Genomic DNA, 20503 nt, shown 5'->3' on the forward strand with positions numbered 1-20503 from the left:
AGTGTGAGCACTAGAAGGGGTACAGGTGTGATTTAATGTTCCACTCCACCGTTCCTCGTCCTCAGCGTCATTATAAAGTCGCACCGTGAGCTGAATTTAAAACAGGCGCACATCTACAGACACGGGCTGGGGTGCATATGGTGCTGATGGGCAATTAAAAACTGCTGCATGAGCTACCTGTCAATAACGTGACTAATTATTTTTCATTGCAGGTGATCATCTTGAGTAGTTGTTTTGGTTTTTTTCTCTTTTTTTTCCCCCCTGACAGACCAGTTCATTGACCTTATTCCTGCGCTGCTCTAATTGGATGAGCTCCAGCTTTTTGCATTTCTCGAGCGTTTTCTTTAAATGATTCATGAACGGTGCCGAGAGGAGAGCTCACATCAGAGAGAGGGAGAGACACATCATCACGCAGGGGCTCGGTGGCAGTTATTAACTAGGAATACTCCAGAGTCCTCAACTTTCAGCTAACTCATTTCCCTGAAATTGTGGATGGCAGATTCGTTATACAGCCCAACCAATCATTTATGTTGTTCATTAGCGAAGTAATGATGACCTTAATGAAAACAGATCAAGTCAGTGCAGGCTAATACTTGTTAAAAGTGATCTACATTCCGATACTGACCGGATCGATGACGTTGCTGTGTCTTTATGCATGAAATGATGGGCATTCTATAGGTGCACTGCATATCTTTGCTGATCTTCTTGAACGTTTATATTTGAAGGTGCTCTGATTTGCTCTGATATTTCATTTTATTTATGCTGCTTTTGAATCTACATTCAGATACATTTGTTCCATAAAGGAGTGACTGTATTTTGTACAGTTTTAAGGTTTATTTGTTATTAATGTTTGTGGGGGAAAAAATGGAAAATTACAGAAAAAGCAGGGTATGAGGCTTGAGATTACATCCAAATTTCATAAACGATTAACAGCAGAAGTATATGAATCCTGCAAAAAAAGCAACATAAAAATCTGCCTTCATATCTGCAGTATAAGACAGTACTGTTGTCTTGGCTCACCCCTCCCACCTGACAGGATCCTGAAGCAGGGGTATCGCTGCGGCTTTCCTGAAAGCACGGACAGAGAAATGTGGGCCACCGCATTCGGAAATCAGGTCAGAAGCACTGCCCCTCAGGGGGGCCGATAACCCCGGCGGTAAAGCCGCCCGATAAGGGCCCTGCGCGGCTCCGCGTTCAAAGCAGCACATGCAAATTGGCAGATCGACCTGGGATTTCAAACCGGGGGATGTGAGGCGGGGCCGCGAACAGCACAGAGGAACCTGGCACCGGGATAAACAGGCCCCTCTGTTCGGCCCAACCACCGCGCACTTTGTACTTAACTTTGAGCAACAACTTCTTTTAACAGAAACAAGTGTTTACGGGCTCGTGTAATGCTTTCATTAATTCTGCTCACAGGGTCTACGGAATTAATGCGGCATTTGTAGGAACTGAAAAAGAACCACATGAAAATACTCAAAGAACAAACACAATGCACTTAAACCGAATGAGGGCTTAGAGTGTGAAATCTTGCGATGAATCTTTGGCCCCACTGTCTGGAATCCACACTCTGAATCCACAATCACAGAATGAACAGGAGTTATCAGGCATTTTGGTATAATAAGGCCGCCTATAAGATCTAACAGCTCAGTTGGTCCGATCTTTGCCCATCACACTTTCCCTCGCCCCGTTGCACAGGACGGAACTTCTCCGAGCTGCGGCGGCTCAGACACGTTAACGGCAGGAACTTTATGGCTGTGATGTCTTGATGGAGACGCCCTTTGGGCTGATTTACAGTATCGCCAGAGAGAGAGAGAGAGAGGGAGACACGGCTCTTTGCTCCACCACTTTACAGACTCGTTTCAAGGCCTGTCATTAGCCGTGGGCACACGGGAGCATGGGGGTGGGCAGTGCTGAATGTCACTTTGATGTATACTCTTCATTGTCTGTTAAAGGCAGAAAAAGGCTCCAGAAAGGCCACAGAAAATCTGTGGTATCCCAAGCATTAGACCTCTAAGGATTAGTCCCACTCACATTGCTACAGGTATAGACAGCTGCTGCCATTTTTTAGCTTTCAGTAAAGCCACAAGCTTTGCACCATTTTGGTCAATGTATTACAGTTCTCTTGCATTACAAGCATTACCTTGCATTACCATGTGTTATTATATTACATTACAAGTATTATAATAGATATATCACAGATTTCATGTACAAGATTCCACTCAAGGACAACAAACCATATTCAGCCATACCAGTATCCAATCATACTCAGCCATACCAGCATCCAATTTGACCAAACTTTTTGTTTTAGAAAATATTGAAAATATTCTGTAGTTGTATAATATCTGTAGCGTAAGTGTTTTTGTAGAGCTAGTTGAAAGGACAGAGGAACAAAGCTGACTTATCATAAGCAAAGATTTTCCCAGGATCTCCTCGCCACTGTGAAGCATCCTCAGTGCTAACTGTGGTAGAACACACAAGCATGAAGCCCTTTCTAAACTGGAGATCCACTACACCAGAGCTCCCAGCAGTTATAATGCTCAGAGGTCAGACAGAGTGAAATATACCCCACCCACACAGGATCATGGGAGTTCATGCCTTACAGACTCTCTGCTCCCCTTACCCCGTACTAAACGACTGCGGAAACCCGCTGCCATCAACACAGAGCCGAAGCCTAATTCAAAGCGGCCTGATGGTAGATAATTATGGCTCGTCTCGTTACACGTTAATGCGGCCATGTTCCTTCTGCTAACCTTTCCTCTGAAGGGAAATAATGTCACAGCTGTAAAATACGAGCGCCGTCTGAATGGAGCGAAATGTTACGCCGAGTATAAACCTCGTTGTTTCTCGCAGATAACGCAGCTTCAACCCAATTAGCCTGTTTGAAGAAAAAAAAAAAAAGATGAATAATTAAATAACATTACTCTGCCCTCCCTCCTTTCGCACATACATCATCTGCTCTTTTTTTAACAGTATAAAGTGATTAAAGATTTAATTAGCTGAAGACCTTGCCTCTGGGAGGCTCCTAAATCCATATTGATATTTCTGCAGAGAGAGCGGAGACGTGGTGCCGCCGCGGTGACGAGCCGTGGCGGAAACGGCGGGAACGGGTGAAGAATCGACACCATGCATTTTTCATGCCATCCCTGTTTGTTCTTTCCCCAGGCAAACCTTGTTCTATATGAGGCCAAGAACTCAAAAAAGGGAGAAATGAGCATGTTATATTGTTGCCTCATTCAGGGTGCGTGAAAGGTTGGAAACCTATGAGTTGCTAACTCTGTGTTTTTTGAAACGCACTCTCGTCAACTTTTAAACCGGGTTCAGTAAGCTATTGATGGATGCAGTCTTAGGTAACAGATTGGACAGCAGGCTCAAAGTGACCAGCAAATTCCTTTGTCATCTCACAGTCAAGTGCTGCTCCAAACGATTTACGACAGTAAATGCTGTGATATAAGCATCCTTATTTTTCGTTATTTGTTATTTGTATAGCTCTTGTGCGATTTGGCCGATTTAGCTATTGGGTGCACCGCCACTGAAAACAGTTTGATGGAGATGAACTATCTGTGCGAGTTTTTTGATATTATACGGGATATGTGGATGGCTACTTGAAGGTAGTGAAACAGACTGACGTGAACTAGAGAGAAAATTTCAAATTAAAGCTCAGCTTCACAGTTATAGAGCTGCCACCCCAATGGGAGAGAAACTGCCTTCTGTTACACTCCATGGTGTTTCCACACTCCTGTCACAATGGCCTCATAGATTCCTCCCTGATTCAGAACCATTAGTGCCAGTATGAGTATAAAGCTCCGTCTCAGGTATTGAGTGTCTCAGCTGGCGTTTGATGTGAGCCCTGCCGCTAGGATTTGAAACCGGCTGTGTCGTTTGCCGACAGTGACAACAAAGTGACTTCGTTCTGCCGGGGATGAGGCTGGAAGGTGGGTCGGGGTCCCCCTGTCGCACCCCCGTCAGGCACCCCGTGATTTGTCAGGCCCCTACAAGTGGCCCGGATGATGCCAGTGGAACAGCACCTATCCTCCAATGAGCGCCCGCCCCGCTGTTGTCCGCCGTGTGAAAAACAGCTGTTGGATGTATGCAGGGGACTACATTTGTCTCACCTCAGTGTGTTGTTGCAGTGAGTCGAGTCTAGTTACGGAGTCTACAATCATACATTCGAAACCGGGGATCCATAAAGGGCATAAAGGGATTCTACAGAGCGGAGTAGTTTTAAAAACGTTAAAACTATCCCATTCCCACACTGCATGAATCAAAGAATACTGGCCCTTCAGTGATCCCATCACCACAAGCTTCTCATGCAAGAGTGTGAAATCATCTAGAAATGATCCTATTATCCTCAGATTTCTCTTTTTGAATGAATGTCAAGCTATAAGATTTGTATTTACAGTTAAATTAAGTGTAGTCATCCCCTGACAAAAGTGGTGCGCGACTAATAATCTTATTGCCTGTTCGCACTTTATTTGCACTTTTAACTGTTTTATACCCCAAGCCTACACTACTAAGTAGTAGTCTGTGGTATGTGTTATGTGTTACGTGTAATGTATGCGTTAAATCCCTTCTAACATTTTTAAACAGGCCTTTAGCTTTAAGTGCAAGCAAAGTGGCAAGCACTTGGGGGAGGATAATAGGAGAATGGGACTATGACTGTCAGAGCTGCACTTGGGCTTGTGAATAGTCCTCTTCCGTCACCAGCATCCCAGTTCGGAGAGCCCCCAGGGGGTACCAGCATCTGATGTCATCGCGCGCACTTTATTTCAGACCGCAGCTGACAGCCGTCTCAGAGCCTCGGCGGAGGAAGCTGTGAGAGATTTACCCCGTCATGGGCTGAGGCAGAGCGGTCGTGACGAGACGAGCCGTAAATCTGACAGTCTGCGCCACAGCGAAACCCGCTAACGTCATCCCTAGAACACTCCGCGGGATCACTTTGAGTGACACACATTTTCTGATTGTGAAACGTAATGCACATCTTTATGAGCGCCCTCGACAAAGTTTAGCGCATACCTAGATAAAATAATTGAATATGAGTGTTTTCTGTGGCTATTGATGAACGGAATCCAATCCTTTTAAAAAAGCAACCCTTCAGCAAAATTATCTGCAGAGTGAAATGTTGAACTAGACGGGGCCCGACTAGCTGGCAGGTTTGTTTTAAACCATCAGCATCCAGAGTGGCACTTCAGAAAGGCGTAAAATAAATTTTAAAGGTGGAAACATCTATTCAATTAGCAGCTGGCCACTGCCTTCCTGAAAACCACAACTGAGTACATCACTTTAGTGCAGCTGATGCACTCTGTTAATGTTCTAAATACAGCTCTTAGAGAAAGAAAAGCAGGGCTACATGTAATAATAAAAAAATAAAAACGCATTTATGTAGATGAAATAAACTTTAAAAATTCAGACTGACAAGTTATCAGTTCCCATCTTAGGTGTCTAAAGTGAATGTTAAGAATGGGAAAATAAGAAGCTCTGGCAGACTGTATACTCCCAAATAGCATCTCTGTTGAAGCTGTTGCACATGCATATGAATTGTTCATGAGTCATAATGAGTCTGTGTATAGCCAAATCAACAATGCACATATCAATACATCTCAGTTTTTTGCAATTTGCAACTTGCAATTTCCCATCCTGAATAATGATGAATATGAAATGAATATACATAATAATGAAAGCAGTCAACAAACAATGTAACCCCTGCAATCATAACATTGATTCAGTCCAAAATAAAACCTTAATTAACTGCCTATTTTGTATGCTGAAAGCATTTTTCTTGCAGATATATTGTATTTTTGCGGTGTACACTATGTGTTAAAATGATATGCAGATGAATGGGGGAAACACCAGCCAAGCATATATACACAGACTGCATACGCACATTGAATGAAATGAATGATGGGTAAATGTGTAGAACGAGACATGCAGTGAAATTGTGCAGAGACTGTTTTGAGGTTTCCAAACAACAGAAAATACATCTGTGTTTGCAGATAAAGGTGCTGCATTAACACCTGATTTTCACCTGACAGTGACAAGCCTATAAAACCATATAAACAATTTTAATGGAGCACAGTTTATGTTTTATTACGTCAGTTTTTACCAATCACACAGCAGAGCAATTTGTGGCCTTTCTATCACAGCGATAATATTACCTGTAATACTGCCAATAACAGTTTGCAAGATTAAGGAGGCAGCAAACTTGCAAGTGGCTAAAGTGAAAAGATGCACCTACAGACTGAATGCGACTAAATTACTGTTGGGTTTGTGATGTGTTGCCACTGAAATGAAGTTAGATGACAGGGAAGTAAAGGTTTATCAGGACTTAGATCTTATTACCGGGGTGGCAGAGTAGCATAATGGTAAGGAGCAGGCAGTGAAAACGAAATGTTGCTGGTTTGATTCCTCGCTGGGGCACTGCTGTTGTACCCTTGGGGAAGGTACTTAACCCAGAATTGTCTCAGTCCAGCTGAATGCTAAATGGGTAACATATAAAAAAAAACTGTAACCTAAAATGCCAACGATGTAATGTAATGGTCACTGTGGTTATTTCTGTGGGACACCCCGAAAGGGCTGTACTCCCTGTACTGTTTAGGTATGGGATATGCCTCGCCATCCGGAATCTTGACAGATGTCTCACCTACCAATGTGCAAGTCACGGTCCATCATAAAGAAACCCAGTGTAGTATAGTGGTTAAGGAGCAGGACTCGTAACCGAAAGGTTGCCGGTTCAATCCCCGCTGGGACACTGCTGCTGTACCCTTGGGCAAGGTACTTAACCCACAGTTGCCTCAGTAAATGTCCAGCTGTATAAATGGATAACATTGTAAAGAACTGTAACCTATGTAAGTCGCTTTGGATGAAAGCGTCTGCCAAATGTAAATGTAAACCCAACACGTAAGCTGCTCTGCGGTGACTAACGGAAACAAACATGCATTGTGGAGGGTGGAAACCACAGCGAATGTAAAAGCGTCCGGAAGCACTTACACGCGTCAGTCATCCGAAGGGCCATTATCGGCGGGCGTTCTCCGGAGAGGCCGGGCCCGCGCTCATCTTCCCGTCTTAGGGAGGAGAAGAGAAGAAAGAAACACAACCGTAAATAGACGTAATGAAAGACCGCGGAGGGGCACCTTTGGTCAACCGGCCGTTACATTACAAGCAGAGAGAAGTAAATCCAATGCTGCTCTTTACGGCGCAGCCAACGCGAGAATGATAAGGTCAGTGAATGCGGGAGGGGGGGGGGGGGGATCAGTCATAGATACAGTGTGGGACCTGGTGCAGGGGAGCCATTGATTTTCCATTGAAGTGCCAGTCCATCATTCTCGGAGATGCTTTCTATTGATTTTTCTTCTCTCTCGCTCGCTCCTTTAAGTTTATTTGTAATTTTGTTACCTAGGAATTGGCCGCAGAGACAGATCTCACTGAACACCCGCCTGATGCTGGCAAACAGGGAACCGTGCGAATGTATTCACCAACAAGAAGCGGCACAGTGGGGGGGCCTTTTACCTTCATTCAAACAAATTAGAACACCTGAGTTAACGCCAACAGCATCCACAATGATCATCCAAACGCTTTAAATGTCTCCAGATGGATATTCGTCAAACTGAGCTGATAATTAATTTAGCAATTTTACACTTGACGCTTTTGCTTAGAAAGAGCCGCTGACATATCCGAAAATGTCCCTGTGGGAAATGACCCTTATTGATCGCATAAATAATCACACCACGCCACACCACGCAGGAGATCAGCAAATTGCAGCACTTATATTCTTATTTGTGGTAATGCTGTCTCTTCATAATTTTCAGCTTCACCTGTCTATCCTTGTGCAGTTCCTTCCCAGCAGACCTTGCGTGCACAGTTAAAAAGACAATGAAGTTCTCGATGCCCGGAGGGTATCTTCCCATGAGTCCCTTTTTCAGCGAGACAGCATTACATCCATAGCCTTGATCCTGCCTCTCCAGACACTGGTAGCATCTCTAAAGCGACCCGTTATGCGTTTAAAAAAGAAAAAGCCCAACGGTGTTTCAAGTGACACCCACCGCGCGAGTGAGCGGGAAGAAAGACGGGAATTTACATCCCGGGCCGCGGCTCATCTCTGTTTAGCCGCCGCGTGAATGCAAGTCATTTTCAATCAAATGAGCGTTTACTTAATGATCACATTCATCACTCTCCGTCGGTACCGGAATGACTTTTCATAGCGAGCGGCAGGCAAGGCGGGACGAACCTTCCCACGTAAATCTGTTAAATTGCCCGCCTGTTTGTTTTGCTTTAAGCGAGAGGGTGAGTCGATTTTCCATCTAACGCGGGTCCGCGAGGTTCTGCTCTCCCGGCTTCGTCACCCAAGTGCTGCTAAAAGTGCCACCTGTTCAAGCCCGCTCTCGAAAAATCAGCAGCGGTTCACCTCACAATTATCATTCAATGCGTCGGTCTAATTGGGGACTTCAAATTCATTTGCCATTTTCTCGGAAAAAAAATCAGCGCGTATTTGAAAATGAACATCAGGGTGATTATGTTGCTCGAGCACTCAACTCAGTTGCTCCTACCAAATAGTATTAGAAAATCTCAGTGTGTTTTCTCACAGGTCTCTTCTCTTTATCCCTATGTCCCAGAATCTCTTTTTAAAACCCCTTTTTTCCTAAATATGCATGATACCTTTCACCTTTTATTATACAAAGTTGTTATGAGATGAAGGTTATGATTTTGTACGTTCTTGCTTTAGCATCCTCTTTCCATTCCCCAGCTTATTTTCACACACCATTTTGGGTCTAATGGCTTCCCTCATTAGCGAGGCCCGAAAATAAAAACATCATTACGAGCCGCATTTGTAATCCAGCTTTATTTCTCCGGCGCCAGTTTGAGTGATTCATCAGCCAAGCTTTCCTGGCACCGAAATAATGCGACGCAAATCTTCTCATTATCTGTTACTATCTTTATCTGTTTACACGGGGCTGTCCGGAGTTTTGATGACGCCGTTTTATCAGCGTCGAGAGAAACCCCGCTTGAAACGGCATTCATCATGTTGCCACTGGCCCCCGCGCTCAAGGGACCACATAGGCAGTGCGGCGGCGGCCCGGGCGATGGCAGAGCTGTTTATTCTGAGTATCGCTTTATAACCATATTAAAAAAAGGAGCGTTCTCCCTCACAGACTGCGCAGACGGTGCTACTCGAATAGAATAGCGCTCATCCATTATTCATGCCTGCTGTCGGGTGTGTACGTTACATGTGTAATACAAGATCAACTTAACATTACGCGGAGGAGGCTTTAGGAGTCATTGCCAGAGATCCAGTGAATATCTTAAGTGTTTAAATGCATTATCAAAGGCTGACACCACGTAGGCCCAATTGTCATAAAAAATGAAATCATTTAAAATGAAGTAAAATAGAAGTGCATTCAGAAAAGGATGGTAGTGAATATTTATGGTGAAAAACCATCTTACTAAACAGTAAAGGCTACATGTTTCTGAGGTCCGGGCTAGGGTTAGGGTTAGGTTTGTGTGGTACACCAGTGGTTACCAGTGGTTATCAGGCTGGCAAAAGAAAAGAATATTTACGTTTCTGATATATCTGTCTTATCACAAAAGAGTGTTGTTACATGTATGTAACTCCTCATGCTGTTTTTTAACTCAATGGATCAAAATGAGCAGCATGATTTTTGAGTGAGCTGGCAGCCTCAGGGATACTTTATCTTCAGCAACACAACCCCCGAGAGGAAACGCAGCCATTCAGCAGTACTCGCCTGCTCCTGAAGTCATGGAGCTGCTTCTGGTGTTTATTCCACCTGAAACTACTACTACCTAATTGGATCAATTATCTGGCACAGTGAATGCGGGTGAGGATGTACTCACCATTCAGGGAGACCCAGCAACCCTGCAGGACTGGGACTCTCCGGGATGCAAAAGCTGCCATCGCCCATTACATGCAAACATCTCATCTCCATTAGTTAATGCCGTGTCCTCACCAGATTTATTTAATGTGCTGAATAGTTATTAGATGTTGAGCGTAATGCTGTGATCAGCAACCACTAATAGATATGAATATGGAAAAGGTTAAGAGTGAAGATTACCTCCTACAAACCATATGCAGACTTTGCATCAAGGAGCAAGTAATGAAAGTGTTGTGTGTATTACCACACTGCTCTCGCTTCGGGATAAATGTGTCCTCTTAATCTTAACATCTCTAAATGATCTTTGAGCGCATCTGATTAAGGGGGATGTATTTTTATAATCTGTAAAATGATAGAATGTGTTGAGAACATTCAGAGACTTCCAGTGCAGCTCCTGCCATTAAAATGTATGGCCCAATCATTGACAGAGCAATGAGTACAGATTAATCTGAGCATTTCCCCAATCGCTAGCATAGGGTGGCGGCAAACACATGGAGCAAGGTGCAAAAACACATGTTATGTAACATGCTATTAAGTCTGAGCACACTGCCTCCTGCTCCACTGCACGGGAGAGTTATAAAGCAGAGGTGTAATAAAGAAAGGTCTTCGGCAGGTGCTCGGCGCGCCCACGAACGGAGCACCGCGCTGCTTAGCATTCTCCTCCGCGGTCCCGCTGACACGCTCGCCTGAGCCGCTCCCCACTTCTCTCTCGCGAAAAGCCGAAGGCGTCGGAGCGTTTAGGACTTTCCCCCGGCCTTCGCCGCGTCTCCGAACAGCCGGAGCGGGGCTCCGTGCACCGCCAGGGCCCTCATCGCCATCTCAATCATACAATCCCCCCCCCCCCCCCCCCCCACACCTTACTCTGTGATGCATCACCAAGCGGCCTGCACCGCATCTCGGCGTCCCCGGCACCTGGGCTCCGCTCCTAATCTCCCCCATCGTTCCTTGCAGACAGGCAACACCTATCCAGGCTCGCCGATAGCATCTTTAATCCTGAGCTCTCACCGCTCACTCCCCAATCTGTTACTGCAAAGTGTTGTCTGGTGGGGGGGGGCTGATAAGTTCGTGCCGCCATTGCTCAGAGCCCGGGTGGTGTACGGCTGGGGAGGGGCAACGGCTTCACCTGCACCCACACGTGCGCGCCCGGGCTCCCATTTGGCCATTTGGCCCCCAAAAAGAGCCGCCGTTCCAGCAAGGAGGTACTTATTAAAGCAATTAATCTAGAACCTCTGTCAAAAGCCTTTATTATCTACGAGTGCTTACTCCCAGCACTGTGACATTTAAACCACTCAGTTCAATTATTACACTTCACAGGGAAGCCGCTCGTGCGTCCGTTTCTGTGAAGCCATTACGGTGCTCTCATCTGACCAAATAATACGATTCCCATCTTTGGGGACACGTCTCTGTGTGGTTCACACGTGCGGGCAAAATTATGGAAGGATTTTTGGCACTGGATGTGAAAATTGCCTCAGAAAACCAGATGCCGACATAATTCTGAAAGGCACTGTTAGCATGCGACATAAACAGATATAATAGGTTGTTTCCTTCAAGCAAATGTGCGACCGTCATCGCCTTTGTCACGCAAGTATGCTTGCAGCGGCTAAACTACACAATATATACGTATGCCGTGTCACATTATCTTCAAATCTCTTTTCTTCTCTGACATTCTGGACGGTGTCTGGAGATGGCTTTCGTTCCATTAATATCGTACTTGCATCACGTCCCTTGATGGCTGCAAAGATGGGAAAGTGCTGAGTTCTTTGTTTTCGGGAATATTACCGTGGACCTGGAAGACGGCTCTGGTTTTTGTGCAGCAGCGTTTTAGAATAAGTGACCTCAGAAGCTGAGGCGCAGTTTCCCTGCTCCCGGTCTGTCCGCAGACACCATTAACGCTGCTGGTTCAGAAAGCGTACATTCGTTGTTCGGGCACTCCGTTGCTTTCGCTCGTTCTGCTTTTGAGTTCATTGCTGCCCCCGGGGACGCACGATCTCTTTAAAGATCGATACCGTCTCGATACCGAAAATGAAAAAGGAGCATCCGTCAAATGTGATTTATTTTACTTATTCATTCTTACTACAAGAAAACAACAAGAGCAACAGCAGACACAGCCATTGTGACCTGGGCTCTGGCGGCCGCCACTGTTGTTTTGTTCAGTTACCCAGAGCAGGAAGAACAACAGCGATGAACTGTTACATTTCCAGCTCTTGAAAAATGGCACCTCATACTTCAGACTCCTCCTCAACAGTTTAGATTATGCCATTAGTCAGCAATAGAGACATGATCCACACAGCAGGCAGTCCCAAATTTAGCCTTTTCTGCATAAAATTCATTTCCATCGATAATTTCATGATCGTTTTTGCATATTAGTAATGTATACAGCTGAATAATCACTGAAACGATCTGGGTTGAATACTTTGAACAGGGCAGTACACTATTTAGGATTTGAACCTGCAAACCTACAAGGTTCCATAAAATACCATGATCATACAGTCTAAATGTGTGAATAACAGAACGAAGAGATACAGAGGTAAAGCTATGATCACGCCATAGTCATACAGTCCAAGTGTTAATTATGCAGAGGAAAAGATGGAATATGTATATCAGCTTTGGCAGAAAAAACATCAAATATTGCCAAAAAAAAAAGCCCGGCTGACAATTAAGAGGCTAACAGCCAAATCTCATTAGTCACATTTTGAATCTAGCGCTGATTAAAAAGTCGAGTCCCCGCATTCCGCACTGTTCCGCGCGGCTCTCACCGCATGCAAATGTGCGGAGTGGAGAGGCGAAGCGAGGTGCGGGCGCACCTTTAATCAGCGCGCAGCAGACAGCAGCGCCCCGTGTCACTGCTTATCGCCGTAATGATCATCATCGCGCGTAAACGCGGGGGTATTTTCGTCCCCCGTGCTGCTCAGCAGCTGTCGCCTTTCGTTTTCCGACGGGCGGAAGAAGGTGAGCGTGTTTCTTTTTAACGGTTTCCCCGTGCGCGACACGCGACTGCAGGTTCCGTTCGAGGGGACCCTTACAACCTACGGTGAAACCGTAACAACCGGGGGGACGGAGGAGAGCAGATGATGCACTCTGAAATTTGCGACGGTCCGGGCTTCGTTTCAGATTTAACGTGTCTCCCGTGCCTGACACCTGAGAGGGTATCGACGGGAAACGTAATCCGTTTCTGCAGACTACCGTGAACTGCATTGGAAGAGCAATTTATACCCAGTATTCAACACTGACAGAATAATGGATATGCCTTTTGAAACAGAGCATTCACAATATAGATGCAGGTGCGTTCATAAACAGTGTACTGATCGCTGAGAGGTAGTATGTTGCCAGTGGCTAGGGAATATTCTTCACAAACAGGAATCCTTAAACAAGACGAATACTTAAACAGAATCACTACACACACAAGACAACTACAAACGAGGCCACACTGGCTAATATTCCATCTAAAGGCTTACAGGGTTAACTGTTAAGAAAACAGGTGATGATATTTTAAAATACAGTTCTAAAATGTACATCTCAAATGTTCATCTTTTAACATTTGTTCTGTCTGAGCACCAATAGCTGATGTTACAACAGTGACTAAATAATGTGTCCTGTGTGTTTAATAATGAAGTCATTTTGCTTGTATGACAGACATACAGTAGGCTGAGTGTGGGTTTGAAGAGCGTGTAGTTTTAGCAGTCAACAGCGAAAGAGCAAAGAGAGAAACAGCGCCTTTGTGCTGGCCAGTCACTGATGTGCTGAAATTTCCAAACCAAACGAGTTCAGGGTAAAGCACTCACTCAGCAACTTTCTTGCTGGCGCCATGAACAAAAGGGTCAGTGCTTACAATAATTTTTGTTCTCTGCATCAATACTCTAAGCTTCTGTAGGGCAAAGAAACTGTCAAGCTGTTAAAAGGGGATCTGTTTGACTTATGTGAGATATAATCACATTTTTGCAAATGAACCAGCCTTTGTAGTTTGGCTTAAGGACCTGTGGGGGAAATCACTGTACCTCAGTTAAAAGCCAGAGCAGCGTTGTAAAGAAGATACCACGGCGGTGTCATTTTTTTGCTGCATCCTGCAATTCTCCTACCATGGCGGTACAACCTAGTTTAACATAATACAGTATTCATGAAGTCAGCTATTGAATGTCGTGGACTTTATACTGTACATCGCAAAATATAAACACAGAGTCTGCAGTTGTGAGGGCTAAACTTAAAGGCACATACCCAGTTTGTCTGGGAGCATGAACTGAGAAGTAGTAGAAAATTCTAATATACAGGGTCTAAGGTGGGCTTAAAAGCAACCCTTTGTCAAAACGACCAATATCACTGTGAAACAGCTTGTGTCTGATGCACCACTAGCTTCACAAGGGGAGTGTCCATGAAACTATAAGGGAGAATAAATGTTTGGCCGGTATGACTCTGGTCTGATTTTAGGAAGAAAGGGATACAAGCTGGGATATTACAAGCAAGGATATTTCAGAAAATATCTGTAATACCTCAAAACAGCAGTTAGCAAAGGTGTTCACTGTAAAATTAAAACAGGGTTACAAATTATTGCTTTATTCTGACATTTTGTGTTGATCCTCCTGATGATGTATAAGTATAGGCAAAAGTCACACTTGCTAAAATACTGTATGTGACTATAAGTTAAGGAGGAAATGCCACAGCCGTGGCATTTCAGACCAGCATTTGTAAAACGCTTGCATAGCTTTATGTAGAGACTGCCTAAGAAAAGTGTTCACTCTACATAGTTAATGTTTTATTTCAAAAATGTCACAGATAGAAATCAATCAAAACGTTCACTCAAGGTAGTTATGTATTATCTCAAAATGTCAGACACGAGAATCACTCAAATGGTTCACTCTGGGTAGTTAATGTGCTATCTCAGAGATGTCACAGACAAGAATTGCTCAAAGTGTGCACTCTGGGTAGTTAATGTGCTATCTCAGAGATGTCAGACAAATGATCATCAAAATACCAACAACAATCATAACAGCAGTAATATATTTGATCCTTGTGCTATTTTGCCAGTAAAGTAAAACCGAACAGGGAGCACGCAGTGGCAAAACTCGGGCGGCCTCCTGATGTGTGAGAAAGAGAGAATGGGAAGGGGGGTTGACCGTCCCCGCACACTGAAAACCTCATAGCTAGGATGGGTCGATGCTTTGTAACACTATCCTCTTTGGAGCCCTCTGTGAAGGTCATCTGTAACAGAGGCCGGCTGGCTGCTTCAGCACTGATAAATATGTTTGCCACCTTTAGAGGTGAGCCATTAAAACACTAATATTACCTGTCTGTCTTCCATCCAGGACCATGATAGTCTATCTCTTTTTGCACACACACAAATATATATATATATATATATATATATATATATATATATATATATATATATATATATATATAAATATGATCTACCCATCTCTCCCTTATTGTGTAAAGATGAGAGAAGATGAGATGAAAACAGTCAGAAACTGAATCTATGGACTGAAGAGGAGTAAAGGAAACAACTCATGAATTATACGTTCACCACAGGGTAAATTGCACGCTGGGGGATTTCCCAGGGGAGCGAAAGGCGATGAAAATCTGCTCACAACGAGCCAATGAATGCGTATCACTGGCAGGACCAAAGGGTGCTCGGCAATGGTGGGTGTGCTCCCGGCTGAGACGGCGCTGCTTCGTCCCCCTCCTCAAAACGTCTTCAAAAAATGCACCTTCTCTGAGCCCTGCGGCGTCTGTGACAGCGAACTAAACCATTTTCCTGCTTAAAGTGCCTTAACCTATTGGGCAAACAATGCACGTCCTGCGATACCAATTTCCAGAGCTGTAACAAAGCACTTGAAGTGCAATCAGATCACAAATGATACACCAGAGGTACACCGAGTCACCGTGTCTGTTTTAAGCAAAACAGCTGAAACACATGTAATAGCACTTAGAAAATAGCTCTCAGAAAACCTGGCATTTTTCTCTAAAAGCACAGGCAGTGGTCAAACTTTGGCCCTGCCATTAGAGCCGTCATGTTACATGCAACGCCTCAGCAGCAGCAGGGACAATGGATGGCAAGCTCCATAGGCCCCCGCCTAGTGCCTGTGCTGATTGGATGATTTACATGATTGACAGCTGGATGATTAATGCGATTCGCCACTGTCTCAGCAGCTTGCAATGCACCGTGGATGTCACATGAACGCTACCTGCAAAGATGTCCAGTAGTTAGCTAGCTATCTGAGCTCAAAGCATTGAGCCAAAACCAGGTGCACCCAGAGAAAAATAACTCTGTTTTTAAGGGTTGTGTAAATCATCCAGCCAGAAAGCCTGGACTGGGGTTCACTGTCAGATGTATAGTCACTGCATAAAGGCAAACCCAAGAGAGCTCCTTTCCGAAGACTGGTATGCATGAGCCTCTGGAGCTCCTGTTTACACCTCTCCGGCTGCAGTATATTTGGTCTGTGGAGAGCTCCTCGAAAAGTAATAGACACGTCTCTTCTGCAGAATGAAAGCACTACAGGCTACGAGAGAGAGGCAGAGGCTTAGCTTTGAGTCCTAAGTGCCGAGGCCTCTTGAAGTGCCAGACATGTCTGACAACACCTAATGCACAGATTTCACAGAAGCGCACATTCTCCCGACTGCCTCCCCCGTTCCCCCCACGCTCTCGCCGAGTTCCGAGCGCCCGGCGGCCCACGGAAACGCCGAGTGTCACCGTGTAGCCGGGCTCCGGGTTGCCACACGCCCACAGCGGCTGAGCGGAATCGTTAGTCATGGGGGACTGTCACCTCGCCGTCTTCAGCGGCGACATTCATTTAAGGTTCAGACATCTCTCTCTCTCTCTCTGTCCTGCCTTTACCCTCACCTTTATTTCAGCTGCTGTGGTTTTCCACAGACAGATGGTTTTATGAACCATAATTCATGGAAAAAAAACACCAATTAGCTATCTGTTTTTTCCCCGACAGAGTAAAACTGATAAAACATTTATGGATATTCTTCTTCTTATTATTATTATCTCAATCCAAATACACTCTTTATAGAACTCATTTCAGAACCCCCCACTGTAGGAGAAATACATGATGATTTCATAACATTTTTTTTAAAAAAAAAACAACCCAAAAAACAGTGCTTGTGGTGTCAGAACCGGTGGAAAAACAAGATTACAAAAGCAACATATTTTGGCAAGAGTGGGCGTTTGTTAGAGGCTGGCAGAAAACCCCTAAAAAGATTAGCGATAAAAGAGTTTGAACAGAGGCTTTGGAAAGCAGACCCAAACACGCTGATAAACTCATCGCCACTACAAACAGAAAGAATGTTAATGGCAGCCACAATCCCCCAGAATCCCAATAGTCAGATAATATGAGTTAACACTGGAATGCCGTGCTGATAATATTGTGTTAAACAATGGATGAGATTCTATTGCCTACCCTTGTCCTGGAACCGCAATCCTTACAAAACCGTTGTGGGCTCCATTTATAAGCTGGGGAACCAGTTGCTTTGCACACAAAAGGAATATCAAGTATAAGTGGGGAATAATAAATTTGCTTCATTGTTATATGGGCGGAAATTACCATACCACATTTACATTTAATGTAAGGAATCTAAACACTCGATTTAAAAATAGGCCAATTCTCTGTGGAGAAGCGCAGTAAATACATACAGGGCACTGCTATAAATCTAAATCATAGACGGTTACAACTGAAACACTGTGGTAATTACAGATATGAAATGTGTGCACACATCCTCGTACGGGTAAATTATTCTCTATTCAGAGACAGAACTATTTATATAACTCTTAAATACACTTTATTCACATAATATTTACACAAATCACTGCATGCGCATCATAGTGGCTTGGCATTCTGCAAAAAAAAAAAAAAAATTCCTTGAGGATCTAGCTGGCTACCCTCAACAGGCCAAGGTCATTCCTTCCTCCATGGAAAGACATCATGCTATTGTGCGTGACACATACCCATGTCATATCACATTTACCTTCGTGTAACCTTTGACTTCATCCCCAAAGGGACACAGAAACAAGAGAAGGAACATCAACAGTGTCTCACCTCTCCTTCACCTGCGTCCCTCACATTGATTGGAAGAAATTCAAACAGGAAGTAAAACTACTGTGAGAGTGTCACTGCTCAGAGCTACTAGAATTTTCTGTGAAATTACAGCCTTGAAGACAACAGCACCAACACCCCACTGTCCATAATCTTAATAGAAAAGGAACAATTTACACAGAACAACAAAACTGCAATAGATTACCAAAGGAAAATGCCAAAGGATAAGTACTTTTCATGTAAGCAAATTGAGGTTCTTTTACTTGCGGTATAGTCTAAAGAAAAGTGGCCAGCAGCCATACTTGTACACACGCATTACAGCAAGTGTCTTCCACAAATCTAGCCTGGAACAGAGCAGTTCTTGTTCAAGCAAGTCTGACCCCCGTCAATTATTTTCTGTGCCGCCCCTGGGGAATCAAGAAGATACAAAGCGAAGATACAGCACCGGGTCTATTTTAAACCATGTATTTTATACTATTTTATCCATGGATCTTAATTTTACCTTAAGACATCTTTATAAACTCATTCTCTTGCAGATCGCCTCTATTAAGAGGAAGTGAATATCTCTAGAGCTGTTAATGACAACATTTTTGATGTAGGGTCCAAGGTAAGTTTCGATAAATTCGTACTGTGCACTCAGTGAGTGAGAGACACCCTGGGCTTGGAGCTGCCTGGCTGGGCTGTCCTGGGGCTCACTCAGGGCCAGCCGCCCACCGTTTGATGCGAGCCTGCAGGCCTCACAAGGGAGAATACGGCTTCGGGGGAGCCCTGTAAGCGCAACCTCGGCCCTCCTCTATCCGCTAATCGCGGCCCCTTTCACCTCGGCTAATTCCCGCAAATTGACTCCGATGCAAAGATACTTTGTGTATGCTGAGCGCCGCGTTTCCTTATTTGATTGCCATCCTTCTTAAGTGTAATTAAATTAGCTTAAAGAGGACCGGGGGCTCTCCGGCCCCGAGTGGAAATGAGATCTGTGCGATTGTGGCGCTGCTGCTGCTGCTGCTGACGGCAGTCGGTTTGAAATGACTTTGTGCGAGATACGGATCCTGTTCATTACAACCGAAAAAAAAAGAAGCCAAATAGCTTCTCCTACCATAATAGCGTAATCGAGAATATTGCAGCCTAATTAATGAGATATAACAGCGTTATTACAGAGATAGTAATGGCGTTATTAATGAGAACCGCACTCTCTGGCTCTCAGTGAACAGAAGATTGAACATTGGGTTTACAGATTGAATCCATTACAGGAGGCATTGTATGGGAGCCAGATTTTATCTATTAATGACTGCTTTGTTCTCTTGTGCGAATTTGTGGCAGTCCAGCTAATTATGGGGTGCAATGACCTACATGCTATTAAACTGCATCTCAGTTGGCTCCTTCTGTCCTCCCACTTAGCATGAGGAATGGAAGCTGATTGGTGCTTTGTGTACAGGGGCGTGTCATACCTGAGAAAGGAAGCAGCCCTGTTCACCCGGATGGGCGCTGGAGCTGGGTGGAGCTGCAGTTACTTTGCCGGGATAGGCTTTGCATTGTTAAAAGCCACCGGGTATATTCAGTACATTGATAGTATTATTATTAACTGGAAGAACTATATATATATTATATATAACTGGCTATATAAAAAGATGTGCAGTAATACAGCATTCCACTCGTCTGTTTTTAAATTGTGTCTGTTTAATCAAATCTATTTCAATGAGTTTATTTATTATACTAATATATTTTGAAAGTGCTATATTGTACTATAATCTGATAAATAAATAAATGAATTGATACAGTAATTTTATCTGACAGAATGGAAAGTAAAAAGCAAGAAACATAAATAAGGAAAATTTAACTGGCACTTTTCTCATTGCCTGTGATTACTTTGCTGGCATTTTCACCCTTTGGCGCCATTAGTACTAGGAGTCCCTTAGTGTGTGCATGAGTCAGTCAGTCACTGACTGAGAGAGGGTCGCTGCTCTTTATCTGGCTGTCCCCTCTAGCCGCAGCCCAGCTGTTCCCCTGCCTCTGTGTCACTGTGTGGATGCTCTTCACGGAGAGGGCAGTGCATCCCAGATTACTTAGACAACTGTTTTCATTCAGTAACACACATACACACACACACACACACACAGGCTGGTTCTGCTGAGAGACAGCGTTCCCCCCCCCCCACTCTGCCTGACGACCCCTAACCCCCCGACAGCTCGGAAATACGTTTCGGCGAGGCATCCTCCGCCTGTGAACCAGCATCCCTAATTAGCGGCGGTACCCGTAGAAACAGATCCCCATAGAAACGTCCTCGGAGAGGAGCCAGAGTGGCCCCGCTGAAATCGTCCTGCTTTGCCGACCCCCGAATGCGACCCGCTCCCAGAGGAAAGCAATTTAATGCTTCGCTGCTCCTGGAACAGAATATATGGATCACCAAAACCTTAGATAAATTACAGGCGGCTACTTTCTGAGCAGGGCCCTCTTCCCCGAGCCTTTTTCTGCTTTTGTTTTTGTTGTTTTTTTTTCTTTCTTTCTATCTGCAGCCAGGGAGGCTGGCCTCACCTCAGTATAGACGTTAAAGCTCATGGCAGGGTGCCGTGGCATGCTGTTGCCAAGCAACAGTTG

At 44.5% G+C, this 20503-nt stretch overlaps 1 protein-coding gene across 2 annotated transcripts in view; it reads right to left on the bottom strand.

The window, feature by feature from the left end:
• LOC118772061 (alpha-1,3-mannosyl-glycoprotein 4-beta-N-acetylglucosaminyltransferase C-like) overlaps window positions 1-20503 on the bottom strand; it is a 112538-nt gene that overhangs the window by 54357 nt on the left and 37678 nt on the right. Inside the window, exon 1 of one of the 2 annotated variants that reach the window (XM_036520304.1) lies at window positions 6985-7040. The exons of the other annotated variant lie outside the window; for it this stretch is intronic. Coding sequence (XP_036376197.1) covers window positions 6985-7009 — 25 coding nt within the window. The 5' untranslated portion in view covers window positions 7010-7040. Of the gene's footprint in view, window positions 1-6984; window positions 7041-20503 lie in introns of those variants that run through there. 2 annotated transcript variants of the gene reach the window in all.

Source organism: Megalops cyprinoides, chromosome 25 (genome assembly GCF_013368585.1).
Source record: "Megalops cyprinoides isolate fMegCyp1 chromosome 25, fMegCyp1.pri, whole genome shotgun sequence".
Taxonomy (NCBI): domain Eukaryota; kingdom Metazoa; phylum Chordata; class Actinopteri; order Elopiformes; family Megalopidae; genus Megalops; species Megalops cyprinoides.